Raw genomic sequence first — 25,919 nt, 5'->3', positions numbered from 1 at the left:
TCTTCAATTTAAATGTCATTAAAAGGTTTGATTGTGTTCATCAAAGTGTTATGAAAAAAATGTAGGCTATCATGGTTTTCACAAAAATATACGACATTGATAATAAGAAATGTTTATTGAGCACCAAATCAGCATATTAGAATGAAACAATTTCACAGTTTTACTGTGAAGGAATGTACTTTGAGCCCTCCCGATCATAAACGATTTCTTTAAATAACATTTAAATCATACCAACCCCGAAACTGTGAATGGAAATGTTCGTTGTAGATGATTTATTTTCTGTAAGCCACAATTTATTTATTTCACAAGCGAAAAAAGGCCAGTATCAGGGGGTTATTTGGGTAAAACTTGTGTATTAGTCATTAAACGTGTTTTTCAAAAGTACTTTGTGTGAAACTTTTAATGAGGAGAAAATTATTGCTTACCGCTTCACGTACTGGTACTGAGAGACTTCGTCAGAGATTCAAACTCATAACGGTCACTCGGGCGGCGGGAAGAAACACGTCCCTGTGAAATTCTAAACGGGCACACGGCGTGCCCTTGTACCGCGCTCTCGCTAATTACTTTCTAGTCTGTCTCCGCGGTCCAACGCCTCCGTTAGCATCTTTGAGGCTTTCACACATGCGCGTGAGGAACGTGCTTAAGGTCTGACGAGATCTACAAATACTTCTCTGGAACGACTGACCTTAGGAAAGCCGCCGGCTCGACCCTCAAAAGTTCAAGTCGGCGGCGCGTCCCTGTCTCGCGCACGACATCACGTGATTTGTTTAGATAAAGAGAAGGACGTCTGGCAGAAAAGTTGAGGCTGAGAAGAAAAGTGGATGAAGTTGTTGATAATGTGAGGGTATTTTGTTACACAGCAGACTGAAAAGTCAAGCCCTTGAATGGTATTTGTTGTTAAGATGTCTGGTAAATCAGTCCTTTTGACATCAACAAAAGATACAAAGAGCTTTCTCTCCTCTTTTATAAAACTAAGCAAGATTATATGGTTGCTGCAGTTTGTTTGTGTTTGTGTGTGTGTGAATGTGTGTGTATGCATTACAGTTCATCATTAAAATTGTATTTATTTTTTAAAATAAAGAAATGCAATGCACATACTTAATGGTGTGCCTAAATGTAAAAGCAAAACAACATTAATTGAATTAGACATTTTAAACAGTTTTTTTATGTGCAAGGACAGAGTCATACTATTAATCTTTAGTCATTATATATTCATATATACATTATGTACATATGAATACACTACCAAGATTTTTGATTTTTTTTAAAGAAGTCTCTTCTGCTCACCAAGCCTGCATTTATTTGATCCAACGTATTTGAAAATTATTTTTACTATTCAAAATAACTGTTTTCTAAGCTGAACTTTTAGCATCATTACTCCAGTCACATGATCCTTCAGAAATCATTCTAATATTCTGATTTGCTGCTCAAAAAACATTTTTTGTTATGTTGAAAACAGCTGAGTAGAATTTTTTCAGGTTTCTTTGAATGGAAAGTTCAGAAGAACAGCATTTATCTAAAATAGAAATCTTTTGTAACATTATGTATGTATTTATCATCACTTTTTTTATCAATTTAAAGCATCGTTGTATATTTCTATAATTTCTAATAATAATGTTTCTTGAACAGCAAATCAGCATATTAGAATGATTTCTGAAGACCATGTGACACTGAAGACTGGAGTAATGATGATGAAAATTGAACTTTGATCACAGAAATAAATTAAATGTTAAAAATATATTCAAATAGAAAGCAGTTATTTGAAATAGTAAAAATATTTCACAATATTACTGCTTTTGCTGTATTTTGGATTTAATAAATGCAGGTTTGGTGAGCAGAAGAGAATTCTTTAAAAACATTAAAAATCTTACTGTTCAAAAACTTAAAATTATGCCATTTTACAAATAACATCTCAGAGCTTTTTTAGAGTATATAGCAGGCTAATGGTGGTAAACAGCTTCCTCTTAAATGTGGTTAGTTTGTCAAATGTGATTTGACACCAGACGTGCATCACATGACTCGTTTGGTGAGAGAAGGACAACTGGAAGAGCAAAAAGCTGAAGCTGACTGAGAGTAGATAAAAATGTTGGTAATGAAAGAAGCATTTGAAAACAGGCTGAACAGACACATTCTTGAATGTATTTTGTCCTTGTCAGTTAAATTATTTCTGTTGTCAATGAAAAACACTTTTTTTTTCCAAGGTAGTATTGCTCTATGCACAAAATGTGATGTCAAATACAGCATGCTGAAAAGGACAGTCCAGTTATTGTCTAGTTAGCTCAAACCTCCAGTAAATGTGTGTTTTTCCAAATGTTAAATTTGGACATTTGACTTCTTTATGTGAAAAGGAGAAATTTTGAAGACCGTAGCAGTCACTTACAATGGCGACTGAAGCTTGCGATATGTTGCTCATGCACTATTTTCCAAATCATCTAAGTGATACAGTGGCTTTGTATGTGAGTAGTCGCTGACAATCTTCCCATCCAGTGAGCCATTAACTTCTGTGACTGGATCATTCAATCAGTGAACTTGAGAAGTGGATTAGTCTGATTCATGAAGAAATCTTTCACAGTGGGGAGAAAAAAATGATCCAATCCATTGAAGAGACCAGAGTTAAAAGAATGACTAGTTTACTAACTGGACATTGCTGCCTCTTTCATGAACTCATGAACAGTCTGTTTCTCATTATTGTAGAGCTACTGTATGGTTGAAGACTTAAAATGGACCTTTTTCACACATCCAAAGTTCTCAGAAGCAGAAGTCATAGTTCTATAAATTTCTTTAGTAGGGAACAGAAACTACAACAAATTTTTTTTTTTTTTTTTCTTTTTCAAAATGAGAAATGTCATTATTTACTCACCCTCAGATTGTTCCAAACCGCTATGAGTTTATTTCTTTTGTTGAACACAAAAGAACATTTTGATGAACGTTAGTAACCAAAAAGTTGATGGCAGCCATTGACTTTTATAATATGGAATAAAATACTATGTAAGTCAATGGCTACCGTCAGGTGTTTGGTTACCAGCATTCTTCAAACCGATTTGTATAGAAAAACAGTAGCAATGAAAGTAGGAAAATGAAAGTAATTTTTTTAGTGAACTATCCCTTTAAGAAATCATCTGATCGTAATGTGAATGTTTGCACAAGCTCAGCAATTCAACACTCTAGTAAAGTCACGCCACATTTATTTATGTAGCGTTTTATGCAATAAGTTGCTTAAAAGTAAGCAGCTTTACAGTACTAAACATGACAAACTGTGCCAGTGTTGCTTTCAATGCTTTCATATATCAGCTCTAAATCAGTTTGTTTTCACTCATGGACATCTGACCTGAACAGAATAAAAAATAAACTGAGAAGATTTCTCAAAAAATGTGGAGCTCCAGAGCTCACTTATGTAATCACCACTGATCAATAGTAGTTTGATTGTTTACTAGCAATTTTTTTTGCTTTGCCAATCTGTTTTGAACTTTCAAAATGAACTTTGTTTTGTTCGAAATCGCACTAGTTTGTCCTTTGGTTTCGCTTAAAATATATCAGGGACTTTAGAAACACTCAAACAGCAGTTTTAACTAATTTGATCTAAATTTAAGGCAAAGTAAGAGAACACAAAGAATAGTGTTATAAATCTACACTACCAGCCAAAAGTTTTTGAACCGTAAGATTTTTAATGTTTTTTAAAGAAGTCTTTTCTGCTCGCCAAGCCCGCATTTATTTGACACAAAGTATAGCAAAAACAGTAAAATTTGGACATATTTTTACTATTTAAAATAACTGGTTTCTATTTGAATGTATTTTAAAATGTAATTTATTCCTGTGATGTTAAAGCTGAATTTGTAGCATCATTACTCCAGTCACATGATCCTTCACAAATCATTCTTATATTCAAATTTGTATGAAATAGAAATCTTTTGTAACATCATAAATGTCTTTATAATCACTTTTGATCAATTTAAAGCATCCTTGTAAAATAAAAGTATTAATGTCCATGATTTTCAATGGTATAGTATATAATGTTACATATAATGTGCTTTTTATTTCAGATAAATGCTGATCTTTGGATCATTCTATTAATTAAAGAATCCTGGAATACATTTTCTCAGCTGTTTTAAATATTAATAATAATATTAATAAATGTTCTTGAACAGCAAATCAGCATATAAGAATGATTTCTGAAGGATCATGTGACATTGAAGACTGGAGTAATCAAATGTAGCTTTGATCACAGGAATAAATTACATTTTAAAATATGTTCAGATAGAAAACAAAATAGTAAAAATATTTCACAATATTGCTGTTTTTGCTGTATTTTAGATCAAATAAATACAGGCTTGTTGAGCAGAAGAGACTTCTTCACATAAATACAAACATTAAAAATCTTACTGTTCAAAAACTGGTAGTGTACACTAAAATTTTTAAAGCTTAGATAGATGTGGTGGATTTACGATGTTAGTAAATCGTCCGCAGTTATTAATGCAAGTCACATGGATCACTTAAGTGATCTTTTTGTGCTGATTTTTGAAGTTAAAAAGTTTTACTCCTCTTTTTTTTCCCTTTTTGAAGAAAATTGCAATTTGAAGATGTTCAAAACCCTCATGGAGGAAAGAAACTTGTGCATAATGGCTTTAAGGTGTGTAAATGCTGACATAAAGTCAGATTTTTAATTGCAAGTGAAACAAATCCTTTAAAGTTACACCTAAATGTATATCTAACATTAAACATTTATGCTTGTTAGTGTGCAAATAGGTGACGCCCCACGGCAAAATCATCCCTGCAGCGCATATATATGAATATATTAATGACTCCGAGGTGAATATCACACGTTATGCAACATAAGCACCGATGAGCTTTGCATCGAGTGCGTAAAGCAAGCTTATTTGCTTTTTCTAAATTGCTTGTGCCCCTTAAATGTGTTTGTGTTTTATTTAAGAGCCTGTTGCGGCAGGCCTTTGGTTCATTTGTCATCCTTAAGTAAAGCGTATCAGCAGCACGCAGACACCCGACTGTTTCAGAGGTATTAAAACCCGTGCAAATAGTAGATCAGTACAGGAATATGAACAGAAACACTTGAACACAAAGGGAGGCTGTAGAGCATGCTGGGTATGCATGCAAATGAGACAAGAGTTGATCCATGTTCGTTCTTCATTGTGCCGCTCTCATTTTTGCTTGCTTTCTTTTTGAAATCTGTGGCGTTTTTTTCATTGACCCCATGAAAAACGAATGACTAAAACATCGTACAACTACATTCCACCCCTGTGACTCATTTGTTGATGTGTACAGAGGAAGAGGGAGAGAGAAATAGAGTTATGAGCCTGAGATAGAAGGAAACAAAAGAGGAGCGAAGTTGAGCGAGAGAGGGAGGTAAAGAGAGCGAGGTGAGTGAATAAATGCTTTGTGTTTCTGTTTCTTATTCCGCCGTGCTGGTCTGACAGGCCATTGTGTACCTTCAGGGGGAATTCTGCTACATTGAGTCACACGCAGTTCCTCGTATAATGAAAACGCACACTTCCTGACATTAGAGCCTTGGATACGGACATGCATTGAGCACACGGTGATGTGTGCAGGCGTTTGCATACCTCCTTCCTGAGATTGGCATGTTAATCGGAGCTTAAGAGTAAATACCCACAACGGATGCATTAGTCAAATATATTTGTCAAATACAAATAATGATATAGCAGCAGCGAGGCTTGTTAAAAAAAATACTATTTAGAAGCTTTAGATGGAAATTAATGTATGCATGAAAAAAGTCCACCAAAGCTGCATTTATTTGAGCAAAAATACAGTAAAAACTGCAATATTGTGAATTATAATTCACAATTATATTCACAATTATATTATATTCACAATGATTATAATTTCAAATAGCTATTTTCTAACTGAATATATTTGAAAATGTAATTTATTCCTGTGATGCAAAGCTGTTTTTTTTTTTTTTTTTTTTTTGCATGTTGAAAATGTTTCACAATCGTCCGACAATGCTGTAAAAAATTATTCCTTTTCACATGTATGCGCAAAAGCTCCGTCTTATGCATGCCAGGCCACTGGTTGGCTATGTCACTTTGTAAAGAAATTGCTATAGACAGAACACACAATGCACGTGTCAAATTGCATTTTGCAAAAACTTTGAAACTCCTTTTCAAAAGCTTGCATATTCAGGCCCCCAAAATGCTGTTGTCATGTAAAGGAGGGCTGTGATAATAAATCGATGCATCGTGATTCGTGGGTCAATTTTTAATGTATTTAATATATGTTTTTGAACAAAAGCTGCATTTATTTGGTCAAAAATACAGTAAAAATGACAATATTGTAAAATATTATTAAAATTTCAAATTTTCAAAACATTGCTAAAAACTGAGTTTTTCCTTTTGCATGTTGGAAAAGTTTTAACAAACATCCAAAAATGTTGTCAAAATGATTCCTGTTCACATGGATATGCAAAAGCGCTGTATTATGCATGTCAGGCCACTAGTTGGCGATGTCACTTTGTAAAGAAAGAACACACTAAAGACAGAACACACAATGCACATGTGCACATTTGCATTTTGCCAAAACATGCACTTTCGAAACCCATTTTTGAAAGTTTGCATATTCAATGCTGTTGTCATGTTGATGAACTAGGGCTGTGACGATAAATCGATGCATCGCAATTCATACGTTGATTTTTAATGTTTTTAATGTATGTTTTTGAAAAAAGTCCACCATTTATTTGATCAAAAATACAGTAAAAATGGCAATATTGTAAAATAATATTACAATTTCAAATAGCTATTTTCTGAATATGTAATTAATGTAATTCATTCCTGTGATGCAAAGCTGGATTTTCAGCATAATTTCTGTAGTCTTCAGTGTCACATGATCCTTCAGAAGATCATGCTCAAGAAACTTTGATTGTTTGATGAACAAAATGAGTAGAAAAAAGATATTCAAAATCTTTTGTAGCATTTTAAGTGTTGTAAGTATTGTATATTATTGTCTGAAACAGCCTGCAGAAATACATGAATGGAACTTTTTTTTTTTTTTTTTTTAGCTTTGTAAGCTTGATTTTGTGCAAATGTGTGACACTGTGCCACAAGGGGTGCCGTAGTAGACATTAGCATAAATGTTGCTTCTGAAGCTGTTTTTCCTCATGGTTGTCTTGTGTAGAGTTTGTTTCTTGGATTATTATGACAGATATAAACATCATTGGAATGCTTAATGGGGCGTGTATAGACGTATCTGTGCCGTTAAACCACATGTGGTGTTATTCAGGTAATTGAGCTAGCTACTGTATAAACATGTCAATTTAGCTGACTGAAAGCTGCTCGGCAGGTTTTTCTTCAAACAGTTCTTGACCTGAAAGAAAAAACTGATCATAGATGATGTAGCCTTGTTTTCATTACTGGCAAATGTTAAATATGGCGCTTTGCACGAAAGTGATCTACTAAAAACTGAGTTTTTCCTTTTGCATTTCACATGCATCCGACAATGTTGTCAAAACGATTTCTGTTCACATGGATACGCAAAAGCGCTGTATTATGCATGCTAGGCCACTAGTTGGCGATGTCACTTTGTAAAGAAATTCCTATAGACAGAACACATAATGCACGTTCAAATATGCGTTTTTGCAAAAACTTGCACTTTGAAACACGTTTTTAAAAGTTTGCATATTCAGGCCCCCAAAATGTTGTTTTCATGTTCATGAACTAGGGCTGCAATAAATCGATGCATCGCAATTCGTGGATCGATTCCACTTTTTTAAACTTTATGAATGATTATTTGAAGTTCAAGTGTGTGTGTGTGTGTAATTGAAAGCATGCAGAGTATGGCTGTTTCTAAAGCATGCAGTGCCATCTGCTGTTAAAAAACTAATCTCTGACTTGATTCCAGAGAGTATCGCGATGCCTTTTGAGAATCTCAGAATCGACACATTTATTTCTCAATTTGCAATGCATTGATTTATTTTCCCAGCCCTAAAATTAGCATTCAAACTGCATGATTTTTCATTTTTAGTGTGGAGTAAAAGCCCACTAGGATCTATAGCACCTCTTATGGCTTACTTACATCTAGGTTGCGATATGCAGGGTTCGTACAAGGTGCTTAAAGTGCTTGAAGTACTTGAATTTAAGTCCTGAAAAAACCCTTAAGAAATAACAATATTCCTGAACAGGTACTTGAAAAGTGCTTGAATTATTGAAATGCAATGTATCTATGAAATAAGCGTTTATTTTTTTTTAATAAGCACATATATTTTTAAGCAAAATCTAAAAAACACAATATTTTTTTGCTTATTTCAGTTAATGTCATAAAACTAGCGAGCTAAGCCAGTAGAAGTACTGACAGTGTCGTGTAAACGGCTGAAGACTCGAATAGAGGAACAGATGAACCGAATCAATTCAGTGAGTCATTTTCTCTGGAACCTCTCAGATTGATTTAAACTTGTGACTTTGATCGTTCATTTCAGTGGGTTCACTAGAATCAGTTAAACCTTTGCATCGCAAAATGATTCACTGTTTCGAAAGCGCTCCAGTCGAAACCGTGTATCGTGAGCAATTTGATTCAGATTGGTACATCAGAGCGGGTTTATAAATCATAAACCGTACTCAGAGTTCTGATATGAAATGTAGGTTCATGAATCATTATTCAGATCGGGACTTTGGAGTGTGGATCGCGAATCATTTATTCGCAGAATGATTTATGAAAATATTTGACTTGGATCAGAACTTCAGAGTGGGTTCATGAATCTTTTGCTTCAGATCAGAACTTCAGAGCGAAAATCATTTGAGTTAGATTTTTTTTTTTTTTTACTGCGTTTGTAAATATATTTTCCTGTATCTATTTATCTTTTTTGCAGGAAAAAGGTAGTGCTTAAAAATCTTTGAAAGTCCTGGAATTTCATTTTACAGTATCTGTACGAACCCTGACTATGAGTTGCATTTTTACACAATTATACATGAAATCAAGATTGTGTCATAGAGCCTGAGGGATTTTTAATACAGAACAAGGGCAGTATTAACTTTTCCATTAGGTGGAGACACTGCAGGCAAAAACACTGTTTAAGATTTTCGGCTTTATGGTTTCTCATAAAGAGTTTTTTTTTTCTCAGACTAGTGGAAAGAAAATAGTGTTTCTTTTATAGCACTTTATTAGTGTCAATAGATTTCAATTACAGTACATATTTTTAAAGGTTGTTTTCTCAGAATGAGTTTTTTCTCCTACACTGAGCCATAAATCACCGCTTCAGTAGCACTTACACACCAAAGTGTGTGTAATTATATTTTTATTTCTGTCTATATCCTGAAGGTTTTTACGGAGGGATTTGTTAATATATAATTTGCTTGATTATATACAACATTTTATTCCCCCAAAAAGTTTTAAAATATGTTTTCTAAGTATTTTCTGAATTATGGAATGACAGAAATTAGATACCCCAAATTCCCTCTATGAAAAGATTTGACTCTCAAAAAACAATAAAAAATAATAATAATAATTAAACAAGAATTTCAAATGATCCCAGCTGAGGAAGAAGGGTCTTATCTAGCGAAACGATCGGTTATTTTCATTAAAAAAATACAATTTAAATACTTTTTAATCTCAAACGCTCATCTTGTCTTGCTCTCCCTGAACTCTGTGTATTCTGGTTTAAGACAGTTAGGGTATGTCAAAAAACTCCAATCGTATTTTCTCCCTCAACTTCAAAAATCATTTCAAAATCATCCTACATCACTGCAGAAGTACCGACACAGTCTTTGCAAAGTGAACATGCAAAGAAGATCAAACACCCTTAACAAAAAAGGTAAAACAGTGATATAGGGTGATTTTGAAGTTGAGGGAGAACATGAGATGGGAGTTTTTCGACATACCCTAACTGTCATGAACCAGAACAAAAACAGTCCAAGCTGATTAAGACAAGACGAGCGTTTGGCATTAAAAAGTATCTAAATTGTATTATTTTTATTAAAATAAATTAAGTCATCTTATTTACAACCGCATTTTTGAAGCCGCATTTAAACTGCATTTTGGAAGTTTAAAATATGGACACCACAGCAGTCCATTATATGGAGAAAAATGCTGAAATGCTGAAATTTCATTACGACTTAAGAAAGAAAGAAATGAACTTTTTGGCTGACAAGGGGATGAGTAAATTATTTGTAAATTGTTGTTCTGGAAGTGGACTTCTCCTTTAAGGGGCAATATTTGCCTCCTAGAAATCAATTTGCGAGGGCAATTTTATTATAATCACCATACTATGTTGTATTTAATGTCAAATATCTAAATTTACCCAGTTACTTTAATCAATATTTTCAACGGTTGTTAATAACAATAGACTGTTCAAAACTGTATCTAAATTATACATGTAAAAAAAAAAAAAAACAACAACAACAAAAAAAAAAACAGCAGCTCATAGGGCAGCAATATTATGACAGAAATCATTATTGTAGATTATTGCTGTTTACATTGTAATAATGATTATTAACATTGATATAGAAAACAATATAAAAACATTTTTGTTTTGTGTCTGCGTTTTGGGCTTGTCACATTCTGGCTTCACAGACAAACATGGCAGTCCATGACGTTAGTCAAGTCTAGCGCAAGTTATGCAAAAACACCCGTTATAATCACTGAAGCTATGAAATGAATCTTTTATTTACATCGTTCATCAGCGCTGAATAATCTAAGTGCCTCTGATTGGCCAATGCATTCCTAAGTTCATCAGAAATACATTTGATTGGTTACAAGGCTCAACGCTTCACAAAAAGCAATCTGATGCAGTGTTAGTGAACCTAAATGTAATTCTTGCAAATTGACACTTTTCATTCATTTTTAAATTTAATTTTAATTGCCACAGCCGTAATACGTTATTTTAATTGTGCAGGGGCAATTTTTGCCCATTTCTCTTGAATTTATGGGGCATTTTTGCCACAAGCCCTCGTTAATTTCCGACCCTGATACAGACACATTACAGTACAGCGTAAGTGTTTGGCATCCTCTACAGTATGTCGTTTACTTTTCAGTCGCTGTTAGCTAACAGATCTGATTTATAGGAGCTTTGCGACCCTTAGGTCAAATCGATTTAATGCCTTCGTGGAACATAAACCGAGTTGGATCGTGAAGGTGCGTCGCGTGAGAATAGAATGCGTTTGCATTCGAGGGTATGCGCTTCTATAACCGAATCAAGCTTTGTTGATGTATTATTTTATGTGGCCGCAACCCTGCATTTGATGGATTTAATCCTCTCCGGGGTGCATGCAATTTGAGGTCTGTGTTTGGAGCGTTTGTGCAGGCTGATGTATCTGTGGATTGTTGAAAGCAGCTGTTTCGTGCATGTGAGTGTGTGTGAGAGAGCACTGAGCCATTCCTTATTCCATCAGTATATATGGAGCAGCTCTCATGCTGCTCGCTGGCCTTTGACTCCTGGAGCTCTGAGCTGGAGGTCTCTCGCTTCTGTCTCCGCAGGAGCTCGCCGGAGTCCGCCGAGCAGTCGAGCCAAAACACGGCTTGTTTATTTTACCCTGCCTTTGTACACGGTAGAGAGAAAGCCAGTGAGTTTTGAAAAACTTGAACTTTGCGGTCTTCCATAAGTGAATGCTGCGCCGACACAAAGATCACCGTCTGGGATCACGGCCACTGGGTCAGGATTTTCAAAAGTGGAAGTATTTCTTTGAAAGCGCCGTGAACGGCGCCGCAATGCAGCGTGAGGCAGATACCGCAGAGCGACTGATAGCGCATTATGGAATCGAATGTTTGTTTTTGTAGCACTAATAAATGTGCAGCTATTTTCTTTTATAGGCTTTAACCTCCTGTTATTATACAGTGATCGCTTGACTGTTTTGTTCAAGGACGAGATACCATTGTAAATCAGCATAAGCATTATTTTGATGATTTTTAATTATTTATGCTCTTAATTACATACAAGTGGAGTGTGTAATGTAATTTTCAGTTTGCAGATTCCATCTGTTATTTACGGAGAGATGTGTTAGGCGGTGATGCTGAGAAATTTAAGGCTAATTATATCACACGCAAGCAAAAAACAATTAAAAGTCTTTTCAAACTCATATGAGCACATAATAGAGATATAAACACTTTTATCCCCCTAAAAAGAGAAAGATAATCATGGGTGTATGTAGTAAATTCTTCATCTTTTAGCTTTTAATGAGGAAAACACAATAACTTTTATATAGTTAGTAATATTTCAAGATAAGCACTTACTGGACTGATGCAGATAAGTTTAACGATTATCCATAGATAATTTTTTAGAAAAATCATGTTAGGTATATGTAGTAAAATATCTTAACTGATTGTTACGAGGTAAACGTAATAACTTTTATGTTGTTAGTAATATTTCAGGACGAGCACTTAATGAACTGATGCAATTATCCATACATAATTTCATTAGAAAATGTTAAAATGTGAGTATAAATGTCTTAATCCTAATTGTGCTGCATTATATGTTTTGTGATTTAAATGCATCTTGCTAACATTTTATTGGTAGATATATAGTGAAAACTGATCTTTTTATGCATTTTATGTAAGTAGTCTGCTATTCTGTAATAAAGTTTTCTGTAAAAATGTAATTTAAATTACAAGCTGTTAGAATATTTTACCTTTAGACCAATAAATATCAGCAAATGCACCTAATAAAAACTATAAGAGCCATAAAAGCCTGATGTGTCAAATAGATACTACCAATCAATATTTAAAACAGTTGATTACATTTTTTCAGGATTATCTGTTGAATAGAATGATCCAAAGATCAGTGTTTATCTGAAATAAAATCTGTATTGATATATCACATTTATTTTTTTGGGGGGGAAAGAATTTACAAAATAATATCTTGTTGCAAGGATGCTTTAAATTGATTAAAAGTGATGATGAAGACATTTATAATGTTACAAAAGAGTTCTTTTTCAGATAAATTATGTTTTTCTGCACTTTCTTTTCATCAAAGAACAAAATAGTAATAATAATAAATGTTTTTTGAGCAGCAAATCAGAATATAAGAATGATTTATGAAGGATCATGTGACTGGAGTAATGATGCCAAAAATGCTTTGAAATCCCAAGAAAAAAATACATTTTAAAATATTTTAAAATAGAAAACAGTTATTTTAAATGGTAAAAATATTTTTACATTTTACTCTTTTTGCTGTACTTTGGATCTATAAATGCAGGCTTGGTGAACAGATCTTACTGTTCAAAAACATTTGACAGGTAGTGTATATTTTGTGTGAAGGTTCAACAAACCCATCTATAAAAGAAAAGCAATATTTTCTTTTTACGTTAGGCTTTAAAGGGTTAACTTTAAAGGGTTGACTTTAATAATGCTTCTCATCCAGATGCATTTGTTCAACCCCGACTCTGATCCATATCCGTGATCATGTAGATTGATGCTGTGATGATGAGAGCTCAAAGTTGTGTTTTTTTTTTCTTTAATTATGGGCAATCAAAGCAGGATAAGTCTCATGCTGAGACAGTCTGCACATTCAGTCGATAGATATGAAGCCACTGCGCTCTAATCAGTCTGAGGCTGCTCTTTTTCCCGGAGGAAGCTCAAGCCCAGGAATATAACACCAGTCACTTTGGTGTGTTTCTTATTAGCCCTGATGTCTGGATTTCATTTAGGAAATTTTGATGTAGGCTGCGATACAGTGCCGCTCTAATGTTTCCCTCTTTGCTCTTTTGCAGCGGTCTGGAGTCAGCGTGTTCGAGTGGAACCTGAGGTCACTGCGTATCCAAATGGATCTGTCAATCTGCGCTGTCAGTTCACCAACAGCGGAACTACCAAACTCACACAGGTGAGATGAAATTTTCTTTATATAGTTCCAAGTTAGATTAGTTTTTTTTTTTTTTTTTTTTTTTTCTTTTTTTTCAGTACCTGAATACTTTTTCCCTCACCCTTTACTGTATATGTATTCAGAAGTTTTGGGTTGTACAATTTTTGAATCTTAAGTATTATATACTCATCAAGGCTGCGTTTATTTGACGAAATGCTGTTGTGAAATATTAAAATTTAAATGACTGTGTTCTATTTAAATATATTTTGAAATGTAATTTATTCATGTGGTGCAAAGATGAATTTCCAGCATCATTACTTCAGTCTACATTGTCACATGATTCTTCAGAAATCATTCACACTGCTCAACAATCATTCTTATTATAATGTTGAAAACAGTCATGCTGCTTCATGTTTATGTAATTTTTTTTTTGTAAAATGTATAAATGTTATTAAACATAAAAAATAAGTAAATCTTACTGACCCCAAACTTTTGAGTTAATGTATTTTTAAATTCCTTAAGAGTAATTTTTAAAAAATGTAATAAATTATTATTTTTATTATTTATTTATTTATTATTTAAAAAAAAAAAGTTGTTAACCATTTTTATTTATAAATGTTGTTAAACATAAAAAAGGTAAAATTAAGTAGATCTTACTGACCCCAAACTTTTGAGTAAATATATTAATAAATGTAAATATATTAAAAAATTATTTTAAGATTAATTTTTAATGATTGATTTAATGAATTTAATGATTTATTATTGAATAAAATGATTAATTAATAATAAATATATATATATATATATATATATATATATATATATATATAATATTTTTTTATTAATTAATTATTTTATTCAACATTTTATTAATTACATATTGCATATATAAAATAGGTGAAATGAAGTAAATCTTACTCACCCTAAACTGTGTATGTATTCTTACATTTTTAAAAATCTATATTAAAAAGTATATATAAATAATATAATATTTATATATATATATATATATATATAATTCTATTCTTAATTTCTAAAAGAATAATTGTAATTCTTATTAAAATTATTGTATAAACTCTCTATCTCTCTATTTATTTATTTATAAGTTATATAATTTATTTAATATTACATTATCATATTATATCTTATTATGTTGTTATTTAATTATATTAATTTCTAAATGAATAATTGTAAAAATTCTTATTAAAATTGCTGTATAAATTCATTCTCTCTATATACACATTATTATTATTAGGGCCTGAGCACTGCAGTGCGAGGACCCTATTGGAATTGCTCTGTTTATTATTATTAGGGCCCGAGCACTGCAGTGCGAGGACCCTATTGGAATTGCTCTGTTTATTCTTCTTCTTCTTCTTCTTCTTCTTCTTCTTCTTCTTCTTCTTCTCCAAAGTAAAAAGTCTTTTTGAGGGCCTAAACATGCTCGAAAACTCATGAAACTTTGCACACGCATCAGTCCTGGTGAAAATTTACATCTGATATGGTTTTCAGAAGTGGGTGTGGCAAAATGGCTCGATAGCGCCACCTATAAAATTTCAACGGAGTGCGCCTCGAGCTGCGTTTCACGTACATGTACGAAACTCGGTACACAGGTGTAGCACACCAATACCTACAAAAAAGTCTCCTGGTACAACATCCTAAACCCAACAGGAAGTCCGTTATATCGAATTTCCTGTACGATTTTTGTGCAGTTTTTGCCATTTTCAGGCCTCGTACTTTAACGAACTCCTCCTACAGTTTTTATCCGATCATCTTCAAATTTGCTGAGTGTTATCATAAGGCCCTTGCGATGTTAAATTGCGAAGCTTTTGAGTTTTCGTCGAGGGGCGTGTCCGTGGCGGCCTGACAAAATTTGACGTGTCGCCATGAAAAAGGAAGTGGCTGTAACTCAGGCAAACAATGTCCGATCTGCCTCAAACTTCACAGGTGTGATAAGAGTCTGGTCCTGAACACATGTCAGTGCCCATATTCAGTTATAGTCATAGCGCCACCTGATGACAACAGGAAGTGACATGTTTAACACTGTTACGGACTCCTAGCAACATATTAAAAAGCATTAGCAAGTTTTAAATAGGCTAGCAACATGCTACAGTCATGCTACAACATGCTAGCAACACTTAGCTAAGAGCTAATGCATGCTATTAATACAAAGAAAAAGAAAATTGCTGTAACTCATGCACACAATGTCCAATCTGACCCAAATTTAATATTCAACATGCTACGAACATAGTAAAGCATGCTAACAACACTTAGCTAATATGCTAAAGCATGCTAATAATACTATAAAACAGGAAGTTACTTTAACTCGGGCATACAATGTCCAATCTGCCCCAAACTTGACATGTTTGATAAGAGTCCTGGACTGAACACATGCCCATGCCCGTATTCAGTTATAGTCATAGCGCCACCTGCTGGCAACAGGAAGTCACATGTTTAATACTGTTGTGGATGCCTAGCAACATTTTAAAAATATCAACACGTGTTAAATAGGGTAGCAACATGCTAGAAACATGCTAAAACATGTTAGCGACACTTAGCTAAATGCTAAAGCATGCTCTTAATGCAATGAAACAGGAAGTTACTGTAACTCAGGCATGCAATGTCCAATCTGCCCCAAACTTAATATGTTTGATAAGAGTCCTGGTCTGAAGATATATACATGCCCATATTCAGTTATAGTTATAGCGCCACCTCCTGACAACAGGAAGTGACATGTTTAACGGTGTTACGGACTCCTAGCAACATATTAAAAAGCGTTAGCAAGTTTTAAATAGGCTAGGATCATGCTAGAATCATGTTAAAACATGCTAGCAACACTTAGCTAAGAGCTAAAGCATGATATTAATACAAAGACAAATTGCTGTAACTCATGCATACAATGTCCAATCTGACCCAAACTTAATATTCAACATGCTACAAACATAGTAAAGCATGCTAGCAACACTTAGCTAAAATGCTAAAGCATGCTAATAATACAATGAAACAGGAAGTTACTGTAACTCAGGCATACAATATCCAATATGCCCCAAGCTTAACATGTTTGATAAGAGTCCTGGCCTGAACACATGCCCATGCCCATATTCAGTTATAGTCATAGCTCCACCTGCTGGCAACAGGAAGTGAGATGTTGCACTCTGTAATGAACGCAACATTTTAGAAATATCAACAAGTGTTAAATAGGGTAGCAACATGCTAGAAACATGCTATAACATGTTAGCAACACTTAGCTAAGTGCTAAAGCATGTTATTAATGCAATGAAACGGGAAGCTACAGTAACTCAGGCATACAATGTCCAATCTGCCCCAAACTTAACAGGTTTGATAAGAGTCCTGGTCTGAACACATTTACATAACAATATTCAATTATAGTCATAGCGCCACCTACTGTCAACAGGAAGTGATGTTTAACACTGTGATACACTATTAGCAACACACAAAAATAAGCCAGTGAGTGCTAAACTTGCTAAAAACACACTCAAACATGCTAGCAACACTTACTAAGTGCTAAAGCATCTTGTTAAAGCCATTAAACAGGAAGTTGTTGCAATTCCTGCAAACAATGTCCAATCATCCCCAAACTTCACATGTTTGATAAGAGTCCTGGCCTGAAGATATCTACATGCTCATATTCAGTTAAAGTCATAGCGCCACCTGCTGGCAACCGGAAGTGACATGTTTAACACTGTGATGGTCTATTAAAAGCACAGCAAAATATGCCATATTGTGCTAAATATGCTAGACACACTTTCTAAGTGCTAATGCATCCTATTAATGCCATGAAACAGGAAGTTGTTGTAACTCAGCCATACAATGTCCGATCTGCCCCAAACTTCATATGTTCGATAAGAGTCCTGGCCTGAACACATCTAAAGGCCAATATTCCATTACAATTATAGCGCCACCAGCTGGCAACAGGAAATGACTTGTCTTACACTAACTCAAGCATACCATTTTCAATCTGCACCAAACTTCATATGTTTGATAAAAGCGCTGACCTGAAGAGGTCTACATGCCAATATTCAGTTATAGGCATAGCGCCACCAGCTGGCAGCATGAAGTTTGGCACATCTAAATGACTTTGATATATTCCTCCTAAATTTACTATGTTAAAAGCATAGTGCCCACCGTTCGCTGTTTCCCTAAAGCCACCGGTTGGCGGTGAGCCCGGGTGCGAGGGCCCGTTCATCGCTGCTTGCAGCTTTAATTATTATTATTATTATTATTATTATATCTTAATTATAATTATATTCTTAATTTCTAAAAAATCTTAATACATATAAATTATATTATTTATTTATTATTATATTATCATATTATATATTATTCCTATTCTTCTTCTTCTTATTATTATTATTATATTATTACATTCTTAATTCCTAAAATAAATATTTAAATAATTCTTATTAAAATTATTGTATAAATTATAGATAGATAGATAGGTAGATAGGTAGGTAGATTTTTATTTTATTTACAATTTACACTATTTATTAGGCTTTTAATTTTAAATGTATACAAAATAGCTGGAAGAAAATATGGCATATACTGTAGCACAAAACATTAGTGAATTTAGTTATACTTTTCAGTTCATTCTAAACTAATGTTTTCAAGGTTATCAAAAGTTTTTAACAATCACAGTTTCCAGTATAATCTGTCTGCCTGCTTGATGAAGATACTTGGGTGACATTTAAATATGGAGAGTTCACAGTAGCCATATTCATTGCTTACATAAAAATGAAATATTTGCAATTCATAAAACATCTGTAGGTGTTAAACGAATGTAAGGTGTAAATGTAAGGTCCAATATTTGTCTAGTGTTTCCTCCATCCATATGGTTTAGTCCAAGCAGGCAGGTGGCTGGCAGTATGCTGCATGTAAAAGCAATGTGGTGTGAGGATTAATTCCTGCTTTCTTTCCGGTTCGCAGGTTTCGTGGATGTTTGAGCGTACAGAGGGTGATAGGCAAAACATTGCTGTGTTTCACCCCCTATATGGAGCCAGTTTCCCTAATAAAGACTTTGAACGGCGAGTATCGTTCACTCAGGGCACCCTGGAGAACCCCTCCATTAAGATCGACAAACTGAGAATGGATGATGCTGGCAGGTACATCTGCGAGTACGCCACTTACCCCAGCGGAAACGAGCAAGGATGGACCACTCTTATCATGCTGGGTAAGTGTTTATTTATAGACCCACTAATAGGTCTGCACCGTAATGGTTAAACACTTGACCGTAGTTGTTTTACTCAACGGTACAATCACGACTATTGCCATTTTACTGTTTTTTCTTGTTGACATTTCATCAGAATTATTGCACTTTCATATAATCAACTTGCATGATTTGTTTGCAGATTTAGTCAGCACAAATAACCATGAGAAAGAAAACCAACTTGCTGTGTTACACTTTTATTTGAGCAGCATATCTCAACAGTGATCACTAAACTTAAACTTACAGTTTAGGGTCAAACATTGACATACACTTTGCAGAATCTGCAAAATGTTAATTATTTTATCAAAATAAGAGGGATCATACAAAATGCGTGTAATTTTTTGTTTAGTACTGACCTGAATAAGATATTTCGCATAAAAGACGTTTACATATAGTCCACAAGAGAAAATAATAGTTTACATACACTTGGTTCTTAATACTGTGTTGTTGCCTAAATGATCCACAGCTGTGTTTTTTTGTTTAGTGATAGTTGTTCATGAGTCCCTTGTTTGTCCTGAACAGTTAAACTGCCTGCTGCTCTTCAGAAAAGTCCTTCAGGTCCCACAAATTCTTTGGTTTTCCAGCATTTTTGTGTATTTGAACCCTATCCAACAGTGAATACATGATTTTGAGATCCATCTTTTCACACTTGAGGACAACTGAGGGACTCATATGCAACTATTACAGAAGGTTTAAACGCTCACTGATGCTCCAGAAAGGAAAAAAAAAAATACAAAAACAAAAAAAACAACCACAAAACAACAACACACACAATGCATTAAGAGCCGGGGGGTGAAAACTTTTGAACAGAATGAAGACGTGTACATTTTTTATTTTTATTTTGCCTAAATATCATATTTTTTCATTTCGTACTGCCCTTCAAAAGCTACAGAAGATATTTACATGTTTCCCAGAAGACAAAATAAGTTAAATTACCCTGATCTTTAAATTCAAGAAATTTTCCCCCCCGGCTCTTAAAGGGGTCATCGGATGCCCATTTTCCACAAGTTGATATGATTCTTTAGGGTCTTAATGAAAAGACTATAATATACTTTGATTAAAAATTCTCAATGGTAGTGTAAAACAACACCCTTTTTACCTTGCCAAAATCAGCTCTGCAAAAATCATCTCATTCTGGTCGTGGTTGCTTTAAATGCATATGAGCTCTGCTCGCCCCGCCCCTCTCTGTGAAGTGACGAGCCTGTTTACTTATATGTAGATCGGGAGGAGCATTCCATTCACAAACAAACATAATCTACTGCATCTTCACAAACAAATGTAATCGGGAGTAAATGATTGCCACTATGTTCATTATTACATCCAGCAACACAACACCTCAATTGCTCAATTCTTGTCTAACTTACATCCCTGCTCCGGCATCAAAACATGGAAATTTGACTGTTACAACTTATCTAAGGTAAAACGCTCATGTCAATCATCGTGGGAGCGGTCTACCATTATAGGGTAGATTTGTACATACACTGCCAACACACATTAATGTTCAAACAACATGTAAAAATGAACTTAGCATCCGATGACCCCTTTAATGCATGTTTTTGTTTTTTTCTTTCTGGAGCATCAGTGAGTGTTTGGACCTTCTGCAGCAGTTGGACATGGATCTCAAATCATACAGTCATTGTTGGAAAGGGTTCAAATACACAAAAATGCTGAAAAAACTAAGAATTTGTGGCACCTGAAGGATTTTTCTGAAGAACAGGGGGCAATTTAACTGGGACTCATGAACAACTATCACTAAACAAAAAACACAGATGTGGATCATTTTTTATCAATTTAATTTTCTTTCTTTTTTTTTTTTTTTATAAATTCAACTATTATTTTCTCTTGTTGGCAATATGTCCATGTCTTTTATGTGAAATATCTTATTCAGGTCAGTACTAAATAAGCAACATGCATTTTGTATGATCCCTCTTATTTTGGTCAAGTAATTAACAATTAGCAGATTCTGCAAGGTGGATGTAAACTTTTGACCCCAGCTGTACATGTCTCCCGGTGTTTTAGCTCATCAGAGCTTTTTCTGTGATGTAGAGAGAGTGTTTGCACATGGTTGCCAGGTTGGAAAGATTAAGTAAACCACTGGGCAAAAATACAATAAAAGTTTATAATAAAAGTTTTCTCTTTTTTTTGTACATTGGAATGTACTATTTTTTAAAAAATAAGTAAAAAATAATTACTATCAAACATTTTACAGAAGACACCCACTAAAATGTCATTCAGTGTAACAATAGTTTATATACCAAAAAGTCTTATGAGGAATATTTAGAACAAGAATTATTAGATGACATTAAAGACTCTATTTAGCGATCACATGGCAGCCACCAAAAAATAAATAATTAAAAATGCAGCCTTTACCACAATTCTTTAAACTACTAGGTTGTACCCATTTGTCAGCAAGAAGTTTTTAATCATTTAAAATATAATAAAATATTTTAAACAGTTGAGTAGATTTTTTCAGGATTCTTTGATGAATAGAAAGACCCATAGATCAGCATTTATCTGAAATAAAAAGCTTTTGTAACATTATACAATATACCATTAAAAAGCTTGGAATTCAGTACTTATTAATACGTATTAATACTAAAGGATGCTTTAAATTGACCAAAGGTAATGATAAAGACATTTATAATTTCAAATAAATGTTATTTCAAAAAAACTCTCAGCTGTTTTCAACATAATAATAATAATAATGTTTTTGAGCAGCAAATCAGAATATTAAAATGATTTGTGAAGGATCATGTGACTGGAGTAATGATACTAAAAATTCAGCTTTGAAATCACAGGAATAAATTACATTTGTAAATATATTCAGATAGAAAGCAGTTATTTTAAATAGTAAAAATATTGAAAAATTGTACTGCTTTTGCTGTGCTTTGGATCAAATAAATGCAGGCTTAGTGAGCAGAATAGACTTCTTTAAAAAACATTAAAATCTTACTGTTTAAAAACTTTTGACTGGTAGCGTATTTCAGAAAAAATATTCAGAAAAAAATGTGTGATTAGTTAGTTGATTTTTTTTTTTTTTTTTTTAATCTATTGATAGCACTAATGCAGACACTAAAATATGATGTCTCATCCTTGACTAATCGATTTATGAAATAAATCCCTCTGAATGGAGAATTCAAACTCTTAAACTCTGGCAACCGCAACCATGAAAGCTTTTGGATGCTTGTTACCAATGCAAAATGCAATAAAAAGTTTTCGGGATAATGAACCAGCAGGAAAATATTTCAAGTGATTATACTTAATAAAACGAGAGAAGCAGAAATCGTGATCACGATTAAATCACGATTCATTGCTCATCTCTACTCAACACAGTGCTTCCTACAGACAAGACAGTTTTGAGGAAAAACAGTTCACTGTAATAATAACGATAATGACATGAAAGCATGTATAATGTCAAATGGTGACTCAAACTAATCAGTGAATCACTGTTTTAAACCAGTTAATAAAAAAACAACTGATTTGTGGAAAAGAATCAAACTTTACAATTACTATTTATGCCATTGAGGTTAAAATCAGAGATGCTCTTAAAATAGCTCTGCTCTCACACTCGCGAGTCCTGACATGAGCAGAGAGCGTGAAATGAGCCTACTGGCACAGTCTTTAGGAAACTTAATGGCCGAATAATTAGCGCATTAAAATCGGAGCAATATTTACAGTCTTTCCTATTTTTGTGTTGCCAGCTGAATTCTATCAAACAGACAACAAAGCTCAAGGTCAATGCTCGAACTGAAATCTTAGGAAAACGCAGATGCGGAGTCGTGCTAAACTACATTAGCTTTACTCACTGTAGCCTTCCTGCTGTCTGCTTTAACACTAATGTCGCCCATTAACCTGATTCATCATTTGAATGACTAAGCTAATGCTATCATCAGAGACAGAGAGATGCTATGAATCAGCGCTGCCTGTTTATCCGTGTTGGCTGCATTCAAGCGTCTCGCTCGCTTTGTCGTACACTGTTTAGCCCGAGTACACAAAGTAACACATTAACTCAGTGCTCCTCTATCGGTGTTCGCCTATCTCTTTAGCTTTATTGTTAACTCTTGCTTTTAAATTTGTCTGGGCATGCTTCTTTAGTAGTGGGTGTGTGTTAAGACAGAATTGTTCATTTTAATTTCAGCTGTGTTTTTGGTGTTAGTTGTTTTCATGAAATATATTACTTTTGGTGTATTAAGACAAAAAAGTAAATCAAAATAAAATTTCATTTCAGCAGTTGTCTCATTTGCTTTCATTAAATGTTAGATAAATAAATAAAATGAATAAATATGCCACAAAGAGTAAATGTTTAGTTATGTTTCAGCACTTTTTTAATTTTCTAGTTTTTTAAAGTAATTTGCCTGACTTAAGAAAAAAATTATAACTTAAGAAAGAAATATGCCACATAGAGTATTTACTTATGATTTAGCAGGTTTTATTTTGCTTCTATTGAATTATTTTTACTGAATTAAGAAAACATTATGTTAATTTCTGCAGGGTTTTTTCGTGAAATTTTATATTAATTTTAACAAATGAAGACAAAATTGTGTCCTTTGCTTTCATTAAATGTTAGATAAATAAATTAAATAAGTTTTAATTTGATTTCAGCAATTGTGCAGTTTGCTTTCATTAAATGTGAGATAAATAAATAAAATAAATAAATATCTGTTAATTTGTAAAATGCCACATAGTTTCAGCATTTTTGTGTGTGTGTGTTTGACTTTGAGTTTTTTTGGATTTTATTGAATTATTTTTACTGACTTGAAAACTAATTAAATTTTAATTAAGTTCTGCTGTTTTTTGTTTCAGTACTTTTCTTGAAATTTTATATTAACTACCAAATTAAGAGTAAATCAAGTTGTATTTATTTCAGCAATTGCCTCCTTTGCTATTATGTTAAATAAATTTTCAGTTGTTTTCATTATATTTTAATTGTAGTTAATTAAGACAAAATTGTACAAAAAGGGAGCTTTAATTTGATTTCAACAATTGTTTCCTTTGCTTTCATTAAACGTTAGATAATTAAATAAAATAAATAAATATCTGTATATCTGTAAAATGCCACAAAATCATGTAAAGCAAGTTTTAGTTTTATTTCAACATTCTCTTTTACTTTCATTAAATGTTACATAAAAAAAATATATATATAAAAATGAATAAATAAATATATGTATATCTGTAAAATGCCACTTTATTACCTTTTTGTTTTTTATTTAATTTTATTGAATTAAAAAAACATTGTTTAAATTAAAATTGTAATTTATGTTCTGCAGTTTTTGTGTTAGTTGATTTCATTATATTTTAATTGTAGGGAATTTTTAATTTTTTTAAAATTTGATTTCAGCAATAGTTTCCTTTGCTTTCAATAAATGTTAATTTAAATAAATCAATAAACTTAATAAATATATATATTTGTCGTACACTGTTTAGCCCGAATACACAAAGTAACACATTAACTCAGTGTAAAATGCAACATATAGCAGCCATTTAATTGTTTCAAGATTTTTTTTGCTTTGTTTTTGTTTTTATTGAATTAATTTTGTTGAATTAAGAAAATATTGTGTAAATTAATTTTATTTATTTTTTTTTTTTTTGAAATTTCATATCTTAGCAAATTAAGACTAATTTAACTGTAGTAAATGAAGACAAAATTGTATAATGTTTTAATTTGATTCCAGCAATTGTGTTCTTTGCTTTTATTAAATGTTAAATTAAAAAAATAAATACATATCTGTATATCTGTAAAATGCCACATAGAGCAACTATTTCATAGTTTAAGTTTTATTTAATGAATTTTATTTTATTGCATTAATAAAACATTGGCAAAAATTTAGTTTTAATTTAATTTCTGCAGTTTTTTGTTTCAGTTGTTTTCATGACATTTTATATAAATTTTATCTAAATACATAAATCAAGTTTTAATTGTCATCCTTTGCCTCCTTTGCTTTGATTAAATGTCAGATCAATTTTCAGTTGTTTTCATTATATTTTAATTGTAGTGAATTGTGTAAAGGGACTTTAATTTGATTTCAGCAATAGTCTCATTTGCTTTCATTAAATGTGACATAAATGAAACAAATAAATGCCTGTCATAAACAATGACAGATTTTTAAACTTGTACATATGGTTGCATTTATTCTTAATTTCTGATCTCATTAGGTTTGTAGATGTCAGTATGATGCACTAAAAAGCTGGACATTATTATATGGCTCTCTGATGTATGTGACTCTAGTTGTGTGATTAAAATGTGTGACCTCCATAATTGACCGTCCCAGATTGTCCCAGGCATCTGGTTTCCTACATAAGTGTGCTAGTTTCATGTCTCTCGTATCGCTCTGCGCTCTTTCTTCTCCAGTAATCGATCAATATTTCATGTCCATTTATTTTTTTATTTAGTAAGCAAGTAGCTGTGTAATAATTGGCTCTATTGAATGTTTGAAACATCCTTTTGACGTTGTGTTTTTTTGATGATGACCTGACTGTGCATTATCCTATTAACAGAAGTCAATAACAGGTCTGAGTAGTGCTGCGTGTCTTTCAGCTCAATCTCCACTTGATTGATTTAAAAAAAAGGTTGTTGAGAAGCAAAGTCAGGTTGTAAACTCTTGAATGTTTTTTGTTCCTCCATCAGCCAAACCTAAAAACTCTGCTAGCGCCATCCCGGTGCGAGCCGGCTCTTCTGAGGTGGTCGTTGCCAGTTGCGAAGCGGCCCAAGGAAAACCAGAGGCAACAATCTCCTGGATTACAACCATCGCAGGCCGCTATAACCACACCTCGGTGCCCGAGAGGGACGGGACGGTGACCGTGAAGAGCGAGTATCGGATGATCCCGACACCTGCTGAAAATGGGAAAGAAATCACCTGCGTGGTGAATCAGAGGACGCAGACTGAACCCAGAGCCTTCCCGCTGAAGCTGGTGGTGGAGTGTAAGATTCACACACACACATACTGCAAGGAG

General features: G+C 33.3%; 1 protein-coding gene across 3 annotated transcripts in view; it reads left to right on the top strand.

Moving 5' to 3' along the window:
* Positions 1-25,919, top strand: part of pvrl2l (PVR cell adhesion molecule related 2 like) — a 236,949-nt gene that overhangs the window by 84,089 nt on the left and 126,941 nt on the right. For 2 of the 3 annotated variants that reach the window (XM_051137379.1, XM_051137378.1), the window contains exons 2-4: positions 13,659-13,768; positions 18,689-18,932; positions 25,594-25,887. In XM_051137379.1, coding sequence (XP_050993336.1) covers positions 13,659-13,768; positions 18,689-18,932; positions 25,594-25,887 — 648 coding nt within the window. Of the gene's footprint in view, positions 1-13,455; positions 13,556-13,658; positions 13,769-18,688; positions 18,933-25,593; positions 25,888-25,919 lie in introns of those variants that run through there. The other variant, XM_051137380.1, reaches the window with a different exon arrangement.

Source organism: Labeo rohita, chromosome 19, assembly GCF_022985175.1.
Source record: "Labeo rohita strain BAU-BD-2019 chromosome 19, IGBB_LRoh.1.0, whole genome shotgun sequence".
NCBI classification, from domain to species: domain Eukaryota; kingdom Metazoa; phylum Chordata; class Actinopteri; order Cypriniformes; family Cyprinidae; genus Labeo; species Labeo rohita.
This window is presented reverse-complemented; position numbering and strand designations above follow the sequence as displayed.